The following is a 22,877-nucleotide window of genomic DNA, read 5'->3' as shown; positions in this document are numbered from 1 at the left end:
CTTAATTATTGTGCTCCATCTCTTTCTCCTGCCAACCTCAGCTCATACCCTCGAAAGAAAAAAAAATAAGGGGTGAAAATAGACCACCATCTTTCTGCAGGCAGAACACACTTCCTGCTTCCCAAAGGACTCATGAAACCGTCTCTCTCTCCCTCACTCACACACACATCATATGTCGCATACCCAAAAGTTTCCTTTGATGCGAGCATGCTCGGCAGAACTGAAGGAGACAACACAGAGCGCTCAATAATAGAAAAGATTTGAGATTAGGCGTCTCCAGGTAGCTGATGTTGGTCCGAACAGAGGGCGTCTTCCAGCCTGTGCTCCGAGCCTTACAGATCAAACCTGACTGAGATCATCTTTGCTTTTGCGCCTCCTCTCATGCTCCACCTCCCTCCTCTCTCCTCTCTGTTCTCTGCTCCTCCAGTCTGCAGCTTTGTCTTAGCGTGGGAGGGGGTGAGGGTGAAGAGAGAATCTAATCAGCCAGGGTCGGTGGCTTGCTTTGATCTTTTCCGTTCATCTAGGATAAACCCGCAGATACCCAGAAAAGGCCACTGACAGCCATTGTACACAGGGAGTCTGAGTCACAGGAAGAGGACTCCCAATCAAAGTATGGATTATTTCACGTGCTTTCACCGTAACGTGGTAGAATTAGATGTGGTGTTGTTTCTTGAACCCATGTCCTTCGCCTTCGTCGACTCAGAATTGCCTCCATCTCAGGTTTGTCCAGTGATTGTGAAGTTGATTCTGCAATTTGGAGGCCGGGTTAAGAATGCCAACGACATCCTCCTGCATTGCTAGTTAGCTAATGAAAAACAGCGACGGGGAAAAAAGAGCATTTCTGAAATCGCCTAAATCGACCCTCTGTATTAGTGCGACTTGAGCGGGTTGGATAATAGTTAGGCCAAAGCAAAGTAAGCCCCTCTCCGAGCAAAAATCGGCTAACGTGCCATGAGAATGAATGAATGAAGTGAACAAATTCACGATGATTATTGGGCTAACTTAAGGCTCTTCTGGATGGTGGGCCGAGCACTATTGTATTTATCCCATGTGGAACCTTTTTCTTGTAGCCCACATGTGTACCTGGAGAGCTTTCATTCATAACTGGTTTCACTTGGTTTTAGTGTATGTAATTGGTTTTTAAATCGGCCTTCAATCCAGTTCAAGGCAGCAATAAAAAGTCTTAAAAAACCAGTAGAATCCTGTTGGTTTCTAAATTGACTGGCAGGTTGTGTTTATGTGAGTGTAAGGCAGTAATGGGGCTGGTTCAGACTTTTTCAACACTCGTACCAATACCTTGACTTCAGAACCAATTCCTGAGCTAATTTTTTCATAAAATCCATTTTACCAAAAAGAAAATCGCATTACTTTTATTGTACAGTCACTCAATTCAAAGGAGGAAGCTGTTCAAAGAGGTGGGAGCAGTTGGAGAAACATTTTTGTTCTCAGTCAACCTTGATAACTGGACAGAAATGAAGAAACTTGAATGTCTGTGCAGTACTGGACTTTATGAAAAGTGTCAAAAGAAACATGACAAGTCTGCCTGATCCAACCTGACGTTCGTGGTATTGGGAAATAATGGCAGAGTGAGACCTCTGCTATCTGTGCAGATCAGCCAATCAGCAGCATTAGTGGGTCTTACGAGCTTGGTATCCAGCCGTAGGTCGTGACGCTGTTGACTGTACAATCTTGAGCGCATTAAATCATGTTTGCCATCAGCTAACAAAGATGTCAAAAACAGATGTATGAATCCATATTTGAAGTACAATTGTTGAGTTAGAGAAGGGGAGTTTTCTGTTTGTTGCTGACTTGATGTTAAGACAGGATAATCAGATTACATACACCCCTGGGAACTGATGATCCATCTCGGATGAGTTCACAAATATCTTCAAAACTAAACCAGATGTACTCTTAGGTGCTCATTTCCCATTGGATTCTCTAGATATACGGTATATGGTTTCCCAGGGAAGATACATTTAGTTCACAGTACCATGAACGAACAGTACCATCAGTCCTTCCAACACACACCTACCACATCCAAAATGAGACATGAGCTGAGAGGAGGAGCTGATTTGTAAATTGCTCCCTGCTAAGCTGGTGTAGCCGGTGGGTTTGATGGACTGTCGAAAGGGAGCAAAGGTTTTTAGAAACGTGTCCAGGACTGCTGAGGCTGACGTGTCTTACAAGACAAATCATAGCTGCACGGACAAAGAGGAGAGCTGAGAAGGACCAGAGTGAGGCATGAGAACGGGAGTGTGTGTGTCTGTGGGTGTGGGAGAGCTCTTAATATTGCGTAGTGTGCGATGGGATTTTCAAAGCTAGCAGGATGCGTTTGGATTTGGGAGCAGATTATCTGTGAAATTCCTCCTTGTGGGATGCAGTCCAATTATATAATTGGTTGCTGTTTTAAAAGTTTTGAAATCTGAAGTCTGGACTATAGAATCTTGAACAGCCTCAGCATGAATGTGCCTTTGTTTGAGTTCCTTAAATGCAGGGAACATCTGCAGTGTAACTGTGTTAAAACAAGCTCTGGAGATATCGATAATGAGTGTAGTTGGAGAAATTATTAAGATTTTTCTCTCCATGTCTCAACTTATTGTGGATGCAGGCGAATGCAGCCGTTTCATAATGTAAATACATGACTGAGACGGAGTACGCTGCCAGATTATGATATTGATCACATTGTGAGGCCTTCAGTTCGAGCCTGTCGGAGGCTGAGAAGCAACAGCGTCGTTAGTGTGAGACACTGGGATGAAGAAGGGATGAGAACGAGGGAGGTTTAAGGAGAGCAGAATTTAGATTGAAGGCACAAGAAGGGGGAAAGTGGGACGGAGGTGTTGTCCTGGCAACCATCCACCACTTCCTGTATCTTCCTGTCAGGGTGTGCATCAAAGGCCACATGCATTTTGCCTTTGCACTAGACTCTGAATGAAGGAATTAGCAAGGGCTCAGTTCCAGCTATTTATAGCCTGTAAGCCAGAGAGATGGAGAGAAAGAGAGGGAATGAGGAGTGCGTGCGTGCGTGCGTGCGTGCGTGCGTGCGTGCGTGCGTGCGTGCGTGCGTGCGTGCGTGCGTGCATACGTTGGTTGGTTTCAGTATTCAGTGGGTGTGCATACACATGTATGTAGAGGCACATCACATGATCCTAATAATCTCTGCGGTGTGTTTTTACGTGTTGCGTCGCATTCATGTGGGTCATCAGTTTAATCGACTCTCCTGCCCCCCCCTTCCCTTCTTTCTCTCTGTTCCCTTCATTCAGCTCATGTGATCTCTCTTCATTGTGCATTGCCACGCTTTTCATCCGACCTCTGTTCCCTTTACATTCCCACCATTTTGCCTTCTCTGCCCTTCTCCCTAAGCACATCCCCCCAATCCCGCCTGAAATTCTCACAGCGCCCCAGTCGTCACCATATGCTTTGGATGAGCAATGAAGGCAGAAATAGGATTTAGCTGGAGACGGTCCATTTAAATGATCATTTTAGCCTCAGGAGAGTGAATCGACTTTACAGCAGTACTTAAATAATAAGCTCTCAGGCTTTGACTATCCGTGTTCGTTTGGCTTGATTTCTGTAGCAGCGCTGCAGAACAATCTGGGATATCGTCTGATTTAACTTGGGGATTGATGAAGGACATCTAATGGGATTTGATGAAGTCTGATGTACCTTGTACTATCAATTAAACGTCCCATTATAAATAAGCTCCCACCTGTGGGTGGGGCAGCGGTTCAGAGTCACAGCTAAGGAACACTGGAGTCTTCTGATCTGCTTCTTCATTCAGGTTCATTTATTTATTATTCTACAACTCAGGGTTACGTAACAAAATGCAAGTTGTAGTGCCTTTATGTTACTCACAAAACAAAAATTACAACAATGTATGAATAAATAATACGCCGTAAAAATAAACTATTATTTATGGTGGAGTGTGGAGGATGAGTTGGGGAGTCTCCGCCTGAGGAAAGAATCTGCTCTGTAGCAGTTTTGCATGCGATACAGTATTCTTTGCCAAACGGCAGCAGGACATACAGGCTGAGACTGGGGTGTCTTTTAGCGTCCCTTGGGCTCGGGCACTCACCTCACTGATATTACTGATCCTCAGTAGATAGATACCAGCAATTGTTTTGCTGGCCTGGCAGCCTGCTGGCCTAAGCATTGGCTCTTTTTTATGTATTTTTATATGTTTTTCAGCTAAAATGTGTTTAGCAAACAGTGCACTCTTTTAAGGAACATCTATTGGTTGCTGAATAAATGCGAAAAGCTCCTGTGTCTTGCCTGCCACATGCATTTTAAAGTGATTGTGTTTAGCCCTGAAATTAGCAACAACTCACTTCAGCTGAACTGACCTTTAAGGTGGACCAGTCGTTAACACTTTAGTGAAAATAAAGACACTTGGCTGCCTGGCCTAACAGCTCTCTAGGTGGAAAAACCCTGACTGATGTTCTGGGCAGTGTTAATCACCCCCTGCAGAGCCCTCCTGTCCTGGGCATCACTAGCCAGTTTGCGATGTTTCCAGTCCAAATGCTTTCTGTCGCTCTTTTTACCTCCTTAAGAAATGCAGTTGTTTCCGCTGATGTAGACAGGTGTGTGTCTCTGTGCCTCCTTTTTTCTAAAATCAACTCTGTGGTTTGTTGACACTGGGCGGCGGGTTGTTCTCTGCGCACCACTCATTCCGCAAACTTCACAGCAGAGCTGTCTCCATGTCTGGGATTGCAGTCATGGGAGTAGAGTGTGAACAGGAGGGGGCTGAGCACACAGCCCAGGGGGACTCCGATGGTCAACACTGGAGTGGAGGAGGTGTGACCGTCAGTCTGGGGTCTGATTGTGAGGAAGTCCGATGTGGTGTTGCAGAGTTCTGCTCATCAATCTCGTGAGGGAGAGTGTGTTAACAAGTGTGACACGAGCTGACTCCTCCATGGTCTTCACTGTAGTTTAAACATGGAGAAAGTCGTAGTTGCAGCTTTAAGTATGAAAGAATATTTGCCTTATTAAGTATCTCCTCGTAACCTTATTCTCCTGTCTGACAGCTGGGTCTTTGCTTGTATGTTGGTGGGATAGTGTGCTTGTTCACTGCGGAAACATTTTTCCTAGTTCTGCCTCATTGTTAGTATTATTTTTCTGGTATGTTGGCTTTGTTAGTTCATTCATAGTGAAGCTGTTTTAGCACGACCTCAGCTCCCTTTATCACTGGACTTCCACGATCAGGACAAGCAGGATTCAGGTTTGTCATATGATGTACAGCAGGCGCAGGCGGTCATAAATTGCCCTCAGCTCTCTGTGTGTTTGCCTTTTCGAATGAATCCTTCAGTTTATTGATACAGTTCACATTCTGAACTGCTGAGTCAGCCATTTCAGGCCAGTGTGGTCAGCCATCCTGTTTCCATGTTGTTGTGCTGCGAGGGAGAGATAAGCTTGAGTACAGGCTAGTGCAGCGTTGCAAGAATTTATTGAATTGTAGTATCGAACTGAGTGAAACTGATATTGGACATTCTTTTATTGTGTTTTTAAATAGGAATCATTGTTCTCGTTTATACCGGATATAAACAACGTTCACTCGGAGAAACAAGAAAATCAAGTTATACCGCGAGTTTCCAAGGGATTAAATTGCAGACAGGACCTTAAATAGGATCATATCTCTCTCTTCCCTCTGTCCATGGAAATTGGAAACAGATCATGTTCTCAGACTGGAAGCGTGCTTGTTATTAAAGTAACCTTGAGAAAAGAAGATATGGGAAGATCAAAGAGCTGAGCGACCTGTGAGGCGCACGGCGAAAAGCAAAACTCAGCTGTTTGGACATTAATAATGACGAGTCTGCCCCAAGGTTAAATTACTGGAGATGTACATGTAAGCAAACACACACACACACGCACACACAAACACACACACACTTGTTGGCATACTCTATATACACACTGCACACACATACTTGGCACAAGGACACATGCACATGAACTGCTCATTCCGCATTAGGAGATATGTTGACTTTTTCATTCTTTACTCACTCCAATCCTCTCTCTCACACACTCACACACTCTCACACACACACACACACACACACACACACACACACACACACACACACACACACACACACACACACTCCTCTTTCAATATAGCTCAAAGGGCCATCTCTTCAGGGCTTCTGAGGCTGAGGTGGCCAATGGCACTGAATGCAAATTACCCCTCCTGCACGCGCACACACACGCACACACGCACACACACACACACACACACACACACACACACACACACACACACACACACACACACACACACACACACACACACAGCTTCCTCTGCCAGGTCCCACTGCTCACAGTGCCTCCCATAGCACTGAATGGTAAAGGCAGAGAGAGCGAAAGAGAAGAAGGAGAGATGAGAAGAAAGGAGGGATGAAGGAATAGACAGATGGAGGAGGAGGTTATCCAGAGGTAAGGCCTCCTCCTCTGATATGTCCATGTTGGAGAACAGTCAATGCATCATGGCAATGCAGTTCATCACTAGTTAGCGAAGAGAGTAGCTGCTGGGTTTGAGGTGACGGCTAGTATTAACGACAGGAAGTTCAGTTTAATCCACAGAGTAGTTCAATCATCTGTGCAGCTCCAACACCTGGGCTGCTGCAGCACACACGCACTTGTATGCACACTTGATTTAACCCACAGATGCATATATTGCATATGCTGATGTAAACAGATACTCACAAAAGACGCACAGTGTCTCGTGTGTGGAGCGATGTAAGCAGGCTGAATAACATCCTCACAAAAAGGAAGCACGTGACCGCGTTGAAACAATGAACGACTTACCAAAGCGTCTAAATTTACCACGAGCAGCTGTCATATGGAGGCATAAAGAAAAGCAGATATAGATTCACAGTTTGTCTCCTGTGAAAGCTTCTTATGAGGCCAGTAACAAAGACGAGGCAAACAGCGCGTTTTGTATGTAAATTTGCACAGAAAATGTCAGCAGTCTTTTTGGATTGATTGATTGATTGTTCTTTATTTTGGCCGATACAGAAGTGTACCCAGGCACTTCCAGAACGCACCCAGCCGCTGAACAATGAATCAATGTCAAAATGAGATTGTAGCAATGACAGAACATAGCTGTAGCTAGCAAAATCAGAACATTCATGAAGTGCACAGTCCAGACAATAAGGCTAATTTTAGCGATGTAAACGCTGGTTCACTGTTTTGAGATTGCCTGAAATAGATCTGCTTATTTTCAAATAATTCTGCAGCGTACAAGGAAAAGGACTGCGTCGCGCAGTCAGTCGGACAATCTAAGGTTCATTCGGCCTGTGCTTCATTTTCACATGAGGCAAATAGGAATAAAAAAAGGCACCCAGAACAGCAGCATGTGCTCCACTCGTGTTGGCTCGCGTTTCAGGACCATGGACAGCATCAGAGGAGCCGCTCCACACACACACACACACACACTTTCTCCCAGTGGCCATCAGCTGCTCACTGTGGAATAATTCAAGTCTACTCTACAAGGAAGAAGCAAATTTGAGGTTTCATGTGATGATTAATCTCATAGGAAAACAGGAATAAACAAAAATAAAGTGTCCAGTGAAGTTGAAAAAATTCAAATAATTCCCGTCTGTAGCCTCAGAGACAAAAAGTTTGAAGGCACTTCAGCACAAACTCAAGTGATTCTGCAAGGATGTGAGCATTTTTTTCATAAGTTTCTGCCTCTATTAATCTTAATCAAGGCTGTTTTTTTTTTTTTTAGAAACATCCAATCAAAAGTCCACAGAGCCGGTCCTAACTTGATAACAGAGTAAACGCAACAGCTCCAGCTTTAGTCTCAAGGTGACACAACAGATTACACTGTAGGTGTTTTGCTATGATGCAGCTCGGGGGGGGGGGGGGGGGGGGGGGGGGGGGGGGGAATAAGGTGGCTTGAGAGAGAGATGGCAATTGAACTGTCCGAAAGCATTAAAATAACATGTACTCTGTTATATCGCTGTTGTCAGCTCTGCCTTATTTCCCAGGATCCTCCTTTATTTTTGCGTTTGAGTTTAACAGGATTTCGATCCCATTTTCGAAGACCTTAGTGGGACAAATTAGTGTAAGTGGAAAATCTCTCGTGATTTCAGAACTCAACCCTGACAGACGCGAGAGCAAACTTCTCCTTTTATGAAATATTCACGGTAGGAACACATAAGTAGGAGGAGGACACAAAGAAAGTAAAGAAAGCATATATATGGGCATGTGTTTGCATCTCGGTGTCCCTCCCAGGCCTTTGACCTAAATTACTCCCATCCTCCATCTTGGCACTCCCTCAGTGTTCCACTCTGTCAGCATTAGGAGCTCTGCCTCATCCACTCACTGGTTAGTAATGTCCCAGTGCTGCAGCCCGCGGTGGAATAAGCTCTTACAAGGCTGGCCTGAGAGGAGGAGATGGATTTAGATGGGGGGTGGGGGGTGGGGGGGTGGCAAAAGGTCTGCCGTAAACAAGCTTTGTGCTTCATTTCTTTGTGTCTGTGCTCCCGTTCCAGTCCTCAGAACACATTCAGATTCTTCTGTGGAGACACTGCTGTTTCCACTGACCACACACATCTGAGCGTTACGATCAGCTGTGATGTCTTTTTTGAGATTCAGCTTACAGTGTCAGACTGAGGGCTGCAGCTTACAAGGTGTGCAGCGGAGAGAGAGACAACAGATTTTTTTTTCCTTACAAATAGAATTTGAATGAATTAGTGATAACTAATAACACGGAGGGATGCTATTCTGCTGCAGCCTTACTTGATCGTGCATTGTATTGTTTGCTATATATAGTCCCATCTCACCTAATGATGATGTGTTTAAAGTCACGGCGTGAAGAAAACATTAAAATAAAAAGACATTTTCTGTGTCCTGTTGTCCTGCAGGTGCCACTTGAGGACATGATTCAGCATAAGTTACGTCATGCTGTGAGAGAAGGTAGACTCCCATATGTGACTGGAACTAGTGGTTATTTTATTTAATTTGATAGCTAAAATAGCTTTGATAGCCAACCATCACACCTTCCAAGAGTCAGGCCAACTGTTGAAACCCCAAAGATTTTCAGTTACTTAAGAAATGAACAAATTCATCAACAGACTTTAAGTGAAAAGTCCAAAAATTGCTTCAGCGTTTGGTTTAGTTTTGGTTTTTCACTTTTAGCTGTTAGCCTTTTCCATAGAGGCGCTGTTAAATAAAGACGCTCCTAGTAGCGTGGTATCTGATGCCACGAGTGTGTATTCAAACATCTAATTGAGAAAAGGAGAGGGGGAGACAGGGGGAGGGAGGGAAGAGCAGAGAAGAGCTCTGCGATACATACGGAAACTGCTTTGGTGTCAAAGCGGCAAGAAGGGTTGAAAGCCCACATGGACAGATTAACTGCGACAGTGATCTTGGATCATACCGGAAGGTTATTGCACAGATCACCAGCAAGCCTTTGTGTCGGGCAGAAATAGCCCAGGGGTTGAATGACTGTTCAAACACACAAACACCGATTGCCTCCTCTGTGTTTCTCCCGGACAAAGGCAAGTAAAGACAATATACCGCAGAGATTACCTCGGAGATGAAATACAGCGCGAAATGGCAACAGAGCAGCTGAGCCTGTCAGCATTTTGATAGATCAACATAACAACCACCCACCACATTTTTCTTGTTTCCCGTTACCTTCTCCTCCTTCCCCATACCACATGTCAGACAACATAAAGACTCTATGCTCTTCAAAGGTTAGTCCAATAAAGAGCGCGTACAGCTCAGCTGACAAAACTGCAAATGTCAAAATGGTTAAAAAGCGGCCTCCCTCTTATCTTTTACACGGAGAGGCAGACAGTGGGCGCTGTTCTGACAGACAGGGGATCATGGGAGATGGAGTGGGAGTCTCTTCAGTAATCTATCACCTCTGGAGCAGAGGGAATCATGCCTTTGAGAGTGGGAATTGATGGCACAACACACACACACACACACACACACACACACACACACACACACACACCCTGATGCATGAATAGAATCTACTAATACAGCATCTTGTTCTCAAGGTCTCAGGGTTCAAACCTGGTAGAGAAAAACTGAAATTCATGCAACTCAGTCCACCGTTAACTCAATGCAAGCGCTCACAATCTCCAATCACGTTCAGTATTCTTGGTTGAGAAGAGCAGAATCTGTGTGAGAGAGGCTGCTGGCAATCTCATAATAATTTTATAATGCCTGTATGGTAATAAAACCCTGTAATCATGCCATAGTAAGTGTATAGTAATCCAGATTCAGGCTGGAATTTAAACTCTAAAGCACATAATTTGTCGATGTAGTGTATGCATGAACGCATGAGCAGATAAGCCTACAAGTGTGTGTGTGTGTGTGTGTCTGGCTACATGGGGAGAAAATGGCTTTAACCTTCATGCCTACTCGATCATCACCGCTCCGTAAATGTCACTACATCTGCCTCCCCGCCGCTCTCTACATCTCTGTTTACCTCTTCCTCTCTGCGTCACGTAATCTCCGTCTCTGTTTCTCACTGTCACGTCTGTGTCTTTGGGTTTTTAGGGATCACACCTCCTCCCCCACTTACCTTTTTTCTCCCTTTCCGCCTCTTCTCTCACGTTGAAATCTGTCTCCCACCTTCCTCTGCCATTAAAAATACCCCCGAAACACACTTTTCTCCTCTCCCCACCTTGATACCTGCCTCTTTCTCTTTGCCTTCATCTTATCACCCCCCTCTAAAGCGCACACTTCTCCCTCTCTCTTTCATACACACCATATATTTACATCTCTATGTCAGCGTCGTCTCCATCCCTCTTTCTCTTTTCCATTCCTTCCCTTTCATTCTGTACCTAATCCTCCCTCTGCAGCCAGGTTGGAGCGATATTTTTCAGGCTTTCAGTCTAAGGCTCAAGAATGAAAAGGCAGAGTTGACAGCGAGAGAGAGAAAAATGGTGTACAAAAAAAAGGGAGGGGGGGCAGTAGTGGGAAAAGAAAGATGAATTGTAGAAAAAAGCAGGACAGAAATAGAAAGAGGGACAGAGAACAAGGGTGAGAAAGAGCGTAAGTGCTACATAGAAACCTTTTTTTTTTTTATCACGGCTAAGGTCACCTGAATCCAACAATCACGTTAAAAATGAACGAAATAAACTTTTCATGTAGCTGTTTAATGTAATAGATATTTTACCAGCTAATGCTAAATGTCCCTAAGCAATAAACACTTGAAGGCATGTATGCTATATGACACACATACTCACACTGCTCAGATAGTGGGGCTGTAAAGATATGTGTATGTATACTGCTTATATTTGGATATCATGTTAATTACTGTACTGCAGCACACCATCTCATCTGTAGAGTATATCAGCAGCTCTAAAGGCTTCAGAGGGAGAAGTGAAATAAACAGAAAAAATAGCTTTGCCGTTCATAGAAAACGGCATCGTTCAGTGTTCGTTTTCGGTCAGCTGTCAGTAGATTTATGCCTTTAAAGCTAGGATCACCGCAGATCAGCTCCAGCAGCTGTGATGGAGCTGGAGTGAAGCGTTGCTGCGCCCGGTGGACTTTGGGGGTACTAATTTTGACATATATAAGACGTGACATTTAAAAACCTAAAAAAAGAAAAGCTATTATTCTATAAACACCTTATGAATAAAACTCTCAACTTAAATCTCTTTCTACAGCAATTTTCCCCTTTTTGTTTTATTTCTGGGAGAACGGTTATTTATTCCAGCAGTTGATGCCTCAAAAAGGACCATTGTGGTATCCAGATCTGCATTTGCAGAAACCTCCATGCAGATTTAATGTTCCCTTTTTTATGTGCATACGCTCCCCAGAGAAGAACGCAGAGCGAGATTAAAGCCCGCCAAAGCCAGCTCATCCGCAAGGGATCGACTTCTTGTTGCCCAAAACAAGGACGGAGCGAAGCAGAACTGCGTTTGCTCTTTTGAAATTAGGAGATGGGCAGCAGAATTATCAAGCGCTTCTAAAATATGTAGATGTAACCGACATTTTAATGGCTGCAGCTTCACTTCTGCTGCAGCTCTTTTCCGTGTTTTTCCTTTTGAAACAGTGTGGTGAACGGTTTGACTGATTCAAGCCAAACATCAGTAAGGCTACACAACACAAGGCCCACAGCAAGTGATAAATAATGTTCAGAGACCTATTAGATATTTAGCCTCTGTCATGCCTTTGTTGCCTCTCGGCAGAGCTGCTAGGCTGCTCAACATGTTTTGGTCATTTTTGCAGCCTCATCAGTCTTTGTCCTATAACTTTGACCCCCCTCCAAAAAAAAAAACCTATTATTCACCAAATGCTGCTACAGGCAAGGTACTGTGTGTGGAGTGAGACGGACAGAAGGAAGAAACCCCGCTGTTGTCCTCATAAGAAATCTTGTGACTCAACAGAAGCACAAAGTGAGCCAGAGCACTGTATCGCTTGATTAAAAGGAACAGGAGGAAACGCACCGCACGTGCACAAGGGCACATGAGGTATTTCTGAGCTTTGAATTGATTCATTTTTGCAGTTCTCAGGCATTTAAGATAAATGTGCCATTTCAAAGTGCCTCTCTGGGTTTAGGTCTTCGCGTTTTCTGCAATATTGTCTGATACAGCCGCGCATCGCGTCACTTAATTGAGAGAACTGAATCGAGACTTAATGATATGAGAGCGGCAGAATAGTAATTGTGACAGGGTGACTAATGACAACTGTACAAATCCATTTAGAGCGTTTCTGAAGGGTTGAGCGTTGAACATCACCTGAATGGACAGAAGCTCCGCTGGCTCACACGGGATCCTTCTTTAACTGCCATTCATCCCAAAATGAACTTCACAGTTGTTTTGTAGTGTAGTCGCAGCTTACTCATCTTAGCTACTCATCTGTGACCTGCCCACACACCGCTCGCACTTATGCATGCACACACACACGCACAGTTTGGTGACTGAGAGCAGTGGTGTGTGATAATGAAGCAGAAGATTGGCAGTATAGCGTTTCTGCTTATCTGCCTTCCTCACTGTCTCTATGGTAAACTGTCCCTCTTCCTCGCTCTCGCTCAGAGTGCATTCCAGTTACCCATCTGCAACTTGGTCTCACACATGCACACACGCACGTGCACAAATCTTATTGAGTTATTCACTGCACTTCAGCTCTAGGACAAAGACAGTGTCCCCGTCTCTCTCCTCTCCCATACTCACAGACAGATCGTCCTTTCCACGGCTCTTTACAAGCGTCCATCATTCATGGTTGATGCTCACTCACAAGCTGTCAGACGCGGTTCCATTTCCTCGTAGATCACGCCGGACTGGCACACTTTGCCTAAATGAGCTACTCAACACCTACTTACTGTTGTGCCTGCGCTCAAACATTTGTCACACGCAAACACACATCCATAAACACAGAGACATAGGCCTGTTTTTGTGCATGGGCTACTGTCTGCCTCAAGTCACACAATGCTACCAAATGAGACCAGTCTAAATAGTGATATAAGGCCGGATGACATGGATTCAAATCGTTATCTCAGTGTATCAGGACATGGCAAACACATGTATGACAAGTGTCAAAGCAGTGAACTGAGTTCAAATCAAAGCTGCAGTAGGTAAGATGGAGAAGAGAGCAGACTTAGCCTGAAGATTTGAACCAACACAAGTTCCACGTCACTCCCCCTCCCTCTCTGCTGCACGCATGCCCTGCCTCCAAGCCCCTCCTCCCTGCGGTGTCTGCGTGGCTGTCATGACAACCAGTAACGTTAGCCTTAGCATTGCAAACAAGCTAACTCTGCCCAGCCGCTACATCACAGTTGCTAACATACCGTAAGCGCTGCAGAGTGTTACTGTAACAATCATCATATTAGCTTCATGGTTATTTGTTGTCTTAGCCGTACATGCTGTTGTTGGCAGCGGCGCTATGAGTAGTTTCTCCTTTGCGGGTGGCTGTTGCTCCACCATAGCTTTCACTAGCCTCCTGACGCCGCTCACAGAGCTGTTTGACTGAGCGGCAGCCAGCAGCATGAGTGGAGGGAGGGGGCGGTTCGCAGCGTGTGTGAATAGTGATTGACACATGTCAGACACTCCCTCAGATGCTCTGATTGGTTGTTTGTGTCAGGCTCGGTGGATTCTTGCAAATTGCAGTAGGAGCTGTAGGAAGGTCCAATGGAGCCGTTTTTTTTCACAGATTACATGTTTCATGTACTGCTGTCTGAGCATAGTTTTAGCAAATATGACCAAAAAAAAATACTTTTATACAACTTACCTACTGCAGCTTTAAAGGAGCAATCTGAATAAATGAGTGGAAGAACATTCAGGCAGATGCTTTCACACAGGGCACGAGGGCGCACTGAATGGATTGATGAATGTGAAAATGATGCTACGGGCCTCATGGTCGCCACATATCAACCCAGCTACACTTGCCACTTTTGGAAAAATGAGGCTGTTTTTAGGGGCGACTGGTGAGCCAACACCTTATTAAGAGGCTCCATGTTGGCTTTTGCTTCATTCATAAACGAAAAAAACAAGTGAATGAGAAACACTTTCTCCACCCTGTGAGTGGGAAGCTTGCTCTTCTGATTGAACATAGACAGTGTACAGTATGGGAACACACAGCAGGAGAGTAATGGAAAAAAAAAACCTGCCTTGATCTCAGACACCGCTGCACAAATACAGTTCAGTCGGTGTATTAACACCAAATACAAATATTGATCATTTCTACGCTGTCTTGTTTGAATGTGCATCTGCAAACCTCTTGCATTCCACTCCATGTTGTATGTCTGTTTTTGGGTGTGATGTTCATACAGTGTGTGTGTGTGTGTGTGTGTGTGTGTGTGTGTGTGTGTGTGTGTGTGTGTGTGTGTGTGTGTGTGTGTGTGTGTGTGTGTGGGTGTGTGTGTGTGTGTGTGTGTGTGTGTGTGGCCGTGGGGAGAAGTGGAGCCGAAGTGAAGCGTTACGTAACCAGCTTCAAAGTGCGCCGCAGTCGGCCGGCAACACAGACACGGCCGAGCACAAGGAGAGAAAGAAGAAAACTGTTTCACAGGCAGGAAGATAAAAGGACGAGACTGTATGGAGGAGAGAGGGCGTAAACAACTTTAAGTGGAAAATATTTCTCAGCAGCCACTTTATGCACGGCGAAAGTAGCACAGTGATTGGCTGTTATGTCGGGAAAAGCACATGCGTCACGCGGCTGCTAACGTCTTATTAGCCTTATTTTTCAGTTTTAAATAATGCATAGGCAGATGTGCCACAACTGTCTATTCTGGGTGTTTCCTAATTGCGTTCGCTGTTATTTTCGTCGTGTCAGATAAGGTGTGTGCGGGGGTGAGGTGTGGAGGGGGCTGATGGGAGTTGGGGTAGGGTTCTTGCAAATGCTGCTGTCGTTCTCAGCTCCTTTGATTGGGAAAAGAGTCTTAAAATGTCAAGAAAACCAGCTATTTTTTCCCCCCCTCTCGGCTTGATTCACACCGCTCGGCTCCTCGCCCGCTCATTGCGAAAAAAAGATGTCAATCAAGCTCAGTTTTTACTCTTTTTCTCAGCATGTTGCCAGTAATGGTTGCTTGATTTTTGCTCTCCCCATTGTGTCACACTCCCAAGAAAAAAAATGTCTGAGTCTGGTTTCTTTGATGGGCAGGTTATTATTTCAAACTTTTTTTTATTTACTATTAGTTATTGTTTTGACATGCATCAGTCAATAACTTGTGCCTGTGGTTGAATTGTGTTTAATATTCTACAAAACATTTATGCTGCATCAAGACAAGTACAATCTTGACTCACAGTCCACTTGACAACTGTCTTCATCTCACTGTCTTCCTCAGCAAAATGAGTTTGCTCAGGTCTTTGTCACAGAGGAAGACTGTGAAAATGCTCCAGGAGAAGCTAGTAAGTGCTCAACCATGGACCTGATTGTTCAGGTGGTAAATGCTACTGAAAAATACCGTAAAACTCAGATCTCAGACTCCAACTGCAAATCTCTGCTTTCTAATTTTTAAATACCATCAAAAAAAGATCATGAACTTCAGCTTTCAGGTCATAAATGTTACCTGTCAAAGGAAGCGTTTGCCTCCCATTAGCCGTCATACTGGAAGTCGTTCAGCCAGCAGTCTGTTAATTCCAGTAATTATTTCAGTACCTGAATGCAGCGTTTAGGGCCTGAACATCCAGAGGGAGAGTCTTCATCAGGGTGTTTTGCTTTTTAATATTCACATGTTCCTTATGTTCGATCCTGTTTGCATTCTTCACTGTCCGGTCGTTTTTAGCTCTGCTGGCAGTGGAGCGCCACTTTGGGTCACACTGAAATATTCAAACAACTATTGGGCCGCTTGCACTGAAATCTTGTCCAGACATTCATGGTTCGCAGAGGATGAAGCCTGATGATCCTCTGGCTTAACACCCAGTGCCACCAGTGCAACATAAACACATGTGCTTGATGGATTGTTACGAAATTTGATACAAACATGGCTTCCAGACACTCAGTCCTCATGGTGACACCACAGGACCCCACCACTACGCTGGGTTTAGGGCTAATTAGCAAATGTTAGCATGCTAACACACGTCTGCATGTGTCTGCATGAACACAGCAAATCTCAACCTAATGTCCACTTGACTACAACCTGAGTTGTATTCTTCAACTCTATCCTCCTGTGGTGTATTTTATTTTGAAATTTCGGTCGGTCTCACTGTGCAATGAACAGATATTCCGCCATCTTGTAGGCTATGCTAAGGCTCATCCTGGCCAACACCCTGATGAAGAGCGGACCCTTCTGCTCAGTGAGTTTGTGTCATGTTATATAAGTTGTTTTTTTTCCCAGATTTAACTGAATACAATCCAGATCCTCTGCCAAACCTCAAGTTCCCAAAGTGGATTTATCAGATGAAAGCGAAAAAAGCGAATGAAAGGTGGAGAGTATTTTTTTGTACTTACTTTCTGAATGCCACATTCACCTTCTGAAGGATATGAGGTGAACAGTGCACATTTCTAGTGACTTCTTGTCTCCTTTCTGTGATATCCGCACGCAAACGAAGCGTACAAGAAACAGAACAGGTGCGAGGAAGATAAAAGCAGATCAAAGCTGATTTTGTTGGGTTTTTTTCCTTGAACGCCTCACTTCCTGATGATGATGACTCTATGAGAAGACGAGCAGGAACAGTCAGGCTCCCTGAGTGTGACATGAGCAATGATAATTAAAAAAATAAAGCCTTCAGAGACGATGAGGGAGGGAGGTTTTCTCCTTGTTTCCCCCTCTGTGTGCCTCTCTCTCTTCTCTCTCTCTGTCTTCTCTTCCCTCTCCACCGTTCTTTTAATTTACCAAAAACAGCCAGTGGGCAGATGGGGATCAAATTGCATTCACCTTTTACCTGCACTCCTCTGCGCAATTAGCGTCACGCTTACTTGTCATTTCAAATTGACACTCTGCTGTTGTGCTATGTAATTATTTACCCGCCTGGGGAATAGCTTTCTGCTTTAACCAATAAATAATGACAAAAGCACACGCGCGCACACACACACACACACACACACACACACACACACACACACACACACACACACACACACACACACACACACACACACTCCAAATCACAAAAGCACCTGTTCCCTATTTTATCTGAAACATGTTTAACATGCTTTTTACCATTACAGGGTCATTGTGTATTTGCTTACCGGTGGATGTCTTAATTAAGGGTGTCTTTGTGTTCAGTGTCTCTCTGAAATGGTCTATAAAATGTTCTCACTGCTGAAAGGTCAGCCGTTCAGATTTTGGGGTTTGAGCATCAGGACCCAAACCCGCCATTCTTCCCATAGGTGTCCTCTTCTTTGCCTGTTCTTTTTCAAAAATGTCTTTTTTCTGGTCATATGTTGGGAGGAAAGGGCTGGGTCCTGTTCTTCAAACAGCAGGGGTCTTATGATGTCCACATTCCCTTTTTCCCCCCCTCTTCACCAACCCCACCCACCCCCATAAAAAACAGTTAGGCTCAGGGAACAGGCAGGGTCTCAAGGAGAGAGAGAAAGAGGGGACTATAAACAATGGCAGCCGTTTTCTTCTGCAGGGGGGAGAGAATCCAAAAATCACATCCAAAAACAGTTTTCTTTGATCTTGTGTCTTTTCTTGTGATGAATCTGTGTCTGTGATGCCTTTTGTTTTTGCTTTTGTACTCTTTTTAAAGGAAAAAAAAAACATAAGCAACCATGAACTCTTGCTGATTTTGCTCTTTCTTCTTTTCTTTTTTTGATATTCTTTTTTTTCCGTTTTTGCCAGTAATCTTTTTTGAATTTTCTCTTTTCTCTTTTTCCCCCCTTTTTTTCTTAACCCTAGGTCCGCTCACAAAAAAACATGATGAATCTTCAATGAACAAGCCTCGAGACGAAGGTATTTTTGTTGCATGTTTTTCCTTTTTTCTTGTTTTGAAGTCTTTTTGGGGGATGTGTACACATACAGTAGAGTGGAAAACACACACACGCACACATGCACACACGCACACACAAATCAAACATCTCTTAGGTGGGACTTTGGCTATGAGATGCATACAGATGTGTTGGTGTAAGTGTATGTGCTGACCATTGCAATTAAAAAGCTGTCTTTCCTATGCAAACCATTAGCCTTATGTAACCTTGGATGATCATAGCACCTGGCTAATGGAACCCAGATACCTTCATTATAAAGTCATCCACAGGCAGTTGTGTGTGTTTTCCAGAGGTCCTTGTCTGGCTCTCAAATAAGAGAGCGCCTCAGACATCATCATCGCCACCGCGCCCTTGAAAATACATTGGCCAACTAACAGCATTCTCACCGAACAACAAAGCACCTATTGAGACCCGCTCACACAATGAAGTGTGTTATTATTGCGCCTCAATCTCCAGCTCAAGGATGAAATTGCTATTGAGTCAGGACCTACACAAATATTAAGCTAGCCTTATTCCAAGTCAATGATGATAACATCAAATCAAGCAAGCAAAAAAAAAAACAAAAACGGGGACATCCAAGGACACTTGTGCCCCGCTTTGGAAGATTTGGGTTTAATCGGCTGCTACAGTGAGGACACAGAACTCACAGCCTGCAGTTAATTTATCTCCTACCTGCAGCACATACACTGTGGAGGTGATTTTATCTGCCCCCCCCCCCCCCCCCCCCCGTTCTTTTGGACTTGTTTCTTGGAGAAAAAGATGACTGATGATATTTTGATACATATTTCTCTTTATGCTATTTTGAGGGTTGTGCGGGTGAATCTTTTTCTTGCTCCGTGATGCTCTTTGATTTGGGGTATTTTTTGAAGTTGGGAGTCGGAGGAAGTTTGACACAAGAGGATTTTCTTGGTGATCAAACGCGCTGGCACAGACACAACTTTTTGAGCTGCCGCAGTCAGCAAGCAGTCAAGGCAGTCAAGCCCAGTCATGACGCTTTCCCCCTCCTCTTTCATCCCTCACCATCACGTACAATTAACCTCATTTGATCGGGAAATGCTAATCCCATTACGCTAATTCTGCAGCACGATCCTAAACTGGAATTTGGATCAGGTACAGGGGAACCACTTAACAGAGGCTAAAAGGATACGGTTACAGATGCTAAATGCACAGCTTGCTTTAGATGCATAAGACTACAAGATACACAGTTAACCTCTTCCCACTGGACAAGAGCTGGAAGTAACAGAACCCCAGTGCTTGGCTGTGACTTCAAATGCCCAACAGATGATAAGTCACTTTAAAAGATCAGCAATCAGCTTGTACAATGTTCTGATTAATTCATAATCTTCATCTATTCATCTGTACAATTCAAATGTTTAATGTATATCCCTGCATTATGGTCTGCAGCGTCCTCTCTGGATAGAATTCTAATGGAGGAATGCTGAATCCATCCAGAGTATTCTGCTATATTTTAGTATATTGTGCCTAAAAAGAGTCAAAAATGTCTTTCGGTTACTTGTTGCTTGGATGTTTGAGCTTCGCTGTGCAGATTTATGTAATGAGCAGAGTTTGAAACAAGAGGACAAAAGTTTCTCTCAGCTCACCTAAAATCTGAGTTTCAGACGTCAGTGCACACACAGGGGTTTGTGGCATCGCAGAAGTCTGAATGAGACGTTTAAGTGTTTTTAGTCTCAGTCCACATGAGCGTCCTCATTGGCGGCCGTGGCCTTGCTGCTAATCACGTGTTTCAGCGAAGTCATCAACTGAACGTGACTTGTGAGCAGCTCCACCTGAAAGTAGATTAAATAGAAAATAGATCAGATTCTCTTTTTTTATAGATCGACAGCTCGTTTAGATGCCGAAAAAGAAAGAAGCGAGGAAGAATCAAAACGAAAGTGGGACTGCAGCTGTACAACGGCTGCGTGGTGTGAAAACACAGTGGTGCTGTACAATAGGCAGTTGTTTGCGGTGTGATCTGTCGGCTTCATCTTGCCTGCTGGAAACGATTCATACACATACTCCGGCCTGTGAAACATGCACTCGCATTCAGAAGCTGCTCCGAAAACCTGACACGCGCGCTGATCTTCCACCCTCAGGCGATGCACTCTTATCTGTCAAAGACCTGCAATGGTTGCACAAATATAGATTTCAGCGTGAGAAGAGCAGGAACGGTTTTAATCAAACACAACGCTGGGAAAAAAAACTCTCCTCAGATGGCTCCTTAATTGTTTTCCTAACTAACACAATCCCATCTTAACGCGACAGATCATTTTCAATGAAAGAACCTAGAAAACCCATGGCCAGCTTTTATCTGATCGCAGCGGTGGCTGGCACAGTCGGTTCATCCGTTTTGCCCACCATTTTGTCCTCATTCTTTCAGCCGTGTATCAACAACCTTTTCAAATGTGGCGTGCTTTGAAGCAGGATATTCTAGGCCACGCAGAAACCTATTCATAAGCCTTTGTGTTCGCGTTAAAAGTCCGCACTGTACGCTCAAGAAGAGCAACAAAGGCTTAAAGCAGCATCCTCCGCCCAGCGAGACGGCTCCATTCAGCTGCGGCGGCGCGCTCTCTGCTCTGCATCAGGTGCGAGAGCAAAGGCTATTGGGCCGCGGCGCTGCTCACCGTTCAGAAAGATTGATAGAGCTTACGGCGCAGCTCCGTGCGGATGTGTGTGTCGCTGCGTATGCGTGTGTGTGGAGAGAGGAGGGGGATTGCAAACCAGAGTGATATCAAGCTAAATCAAGAAAGAGACAGGGAGAGTGTGTTCCTGTGCCATCCTGTGTGTCAGCTCTGATCAGAGACGCACCAGAGCCACCTGAGCCCCAAACCTGGAACATATTTCTGCCAGGAAACAATGTCACCTCTCTCTGACACACACACACACACACACACACACACACACACACACACACACACACACACACACACACCCTCAGAGTAATATAGACAGGGCCACACAATACAAACATGGACATGCCCTTAAAAGGAAATGTTCCATCAGAGCCAAATTTACAGATGAAATACGGTTTGATAGCATTACAATTTACATCACATTGCATTAAGTAATGTAGTGCAGGGAGAAGCTATAAAACTGCTGCCTGTGTTCTAGGATTTATATCAGCAGAGAATAAAAATGGCACTGATAGATGATACACATTTTAGTTAAGCCATTTTCTTATTAGGACATGACTTAAGGTGTCATAACTAGTGTTGGGCAAGTTTTCAGTTACTCATTACTCATTGAAAAAGTAACTGCATTGCTTACTAAAACTAAAGCATTACGTCTGCTTTCTTTAACTGAGCCCAGTTCATGTCAAAGCTGCCTTCAAACCCTTCGCACCCACATCAGGGTTTAACTAGCAGGCAGGCCCGAGCATCCAACAGCTAGCTTAGCCTCAGCGACTGCTCAGCGCCCTCCAGACACCCTGACCTCAGCTGCTCCGAACAGAGCGAGGCTAACGACAGCAAGCCAGGCAAGAACACACAACGTGAATGAGACAACTTTGGAATGACAGGAAGTCGCATTTCTAACCAGACTAGAGCTAAGATCAAGCATCTGCTCGTTAATGAGGTGTAAGAAGTCGAGTTTGCAGGAGGTTTGTATTTGAGAGGCAAATTCTGGTGGTCTGCAGTCAGTCCAGTCACTTTCGACTCCGACTTGTTTTTCCTGTAGAACACGATGTACAACTCTCCTGGCTGCCTTGGTCTCTGAAACAAGAAATAAAACAGGAATAAGAATGAAAAAGACAAAAGATCATGATTGAAATGTCTTTGCCCCCCATTTTTCAAACATGAAGCATGTAAATTGCGTGATGGATCGAAGGAGTTTCTTGCTTTTTCCAATATTGCACTCAATTTTCTTCATGACTAGCGATGATAAGAATATGAACCATCCAACTGGGTATTTAATTACAGTATGATATTGGGTGTCATTAATCAAACAAAGCAGTGAAAGGTTTCGATCTACCTTCAGTGATTCTGTTAGCTGGTAATGCCTATCTGATAATCAGGTACTAATGCTGTTCCCCAGACTGCAGGGCTTACACAATCACTTGATTTTATTATTTTTTATTTTTTATTTTTTATTTTTTATTTTACAGTGCTCAGCGCATGCAGTCTCTAGACGTCTAATACAAATGAAGGAGAATTGGCAATCAAGGCTGCAGAATGCTGTCTTATTGCGTGCAGTTTCTCACACTTCATTTAGACAGAAATATAATAATCTGCGATGACTTTTAAGCATACTTGAAATTCCCTATGCCGTATTAATATTTATGAGTATTTACAGAGAAATTTCAGGAATTTCCTTGAGGACACATTCAAGTTATTTCTTTAATCAAACAAGGATGTGGTGAACTAAAATAGATAACCAACACAGCTACTTATTGTCAAATAATATCTTGTTGTTAGTAGATGGTCTAACACCTTTTTCTCTGCAAATCGTTGTTTGCATAGGCTGAAAAATGAAGCTGGTGAGACTGGAGTGGTGGGCCAGAAAACCCAAACTATCAGCTGTAGATCTGAGGGCAAATACAAAGTTGGATT

At 44.1% G+C, this 22,877-nt stretch overlaps 1 protein-coding gene across 2 annotated transcripts in view; it reads left to right on the top strand.

Annotated features, from left to right (window-relative positions):
* Positions 1–22,877, top strand: part of nlgn2a (neuroligin 2a) — a 159,895-nt gene that overhangs the window by 64,763 nt on the left and 72,255 nt on the right. The window contains exon 3 of one of the 2 annotated variants that reach the window (XM_070992948.1): positions 18,245–18,298. The exons of the other annotated variant lie outside the window; for it this stretch is intronic. Coding sequence (XP_070849049.1) covers positions 18,245–18,298 — 54 coding nt within the window. The remainder of the gene's footprint in view (positions 1–18,244; positions 18,299–22,877) is intronic. 2 annotated transcript variants of the gene reach the window in all.

Source organism: Chaetodon trifascialis, chromosome 23 (assembly GCF_039877785.1).
Source record: "Chaetodon trifascialis isolate fChaTrf1 chromosome 23, fChaTrf1.hap1, whole genome shotgun sequence".
NCBI classification, from domain to species: domain Eukaryota; kingdom Metazoa; phylum Chordata; class Actinopteri; order Chaetodontiformes; family Chaetodontidae; genus Chaetodon; species Chaetodon trifascialis.
The sequence above is the reverse complement of the archived record's forward strand: the minus strand, read 5'-3'. Positions and strand labels throughout refer to the sequence as shown.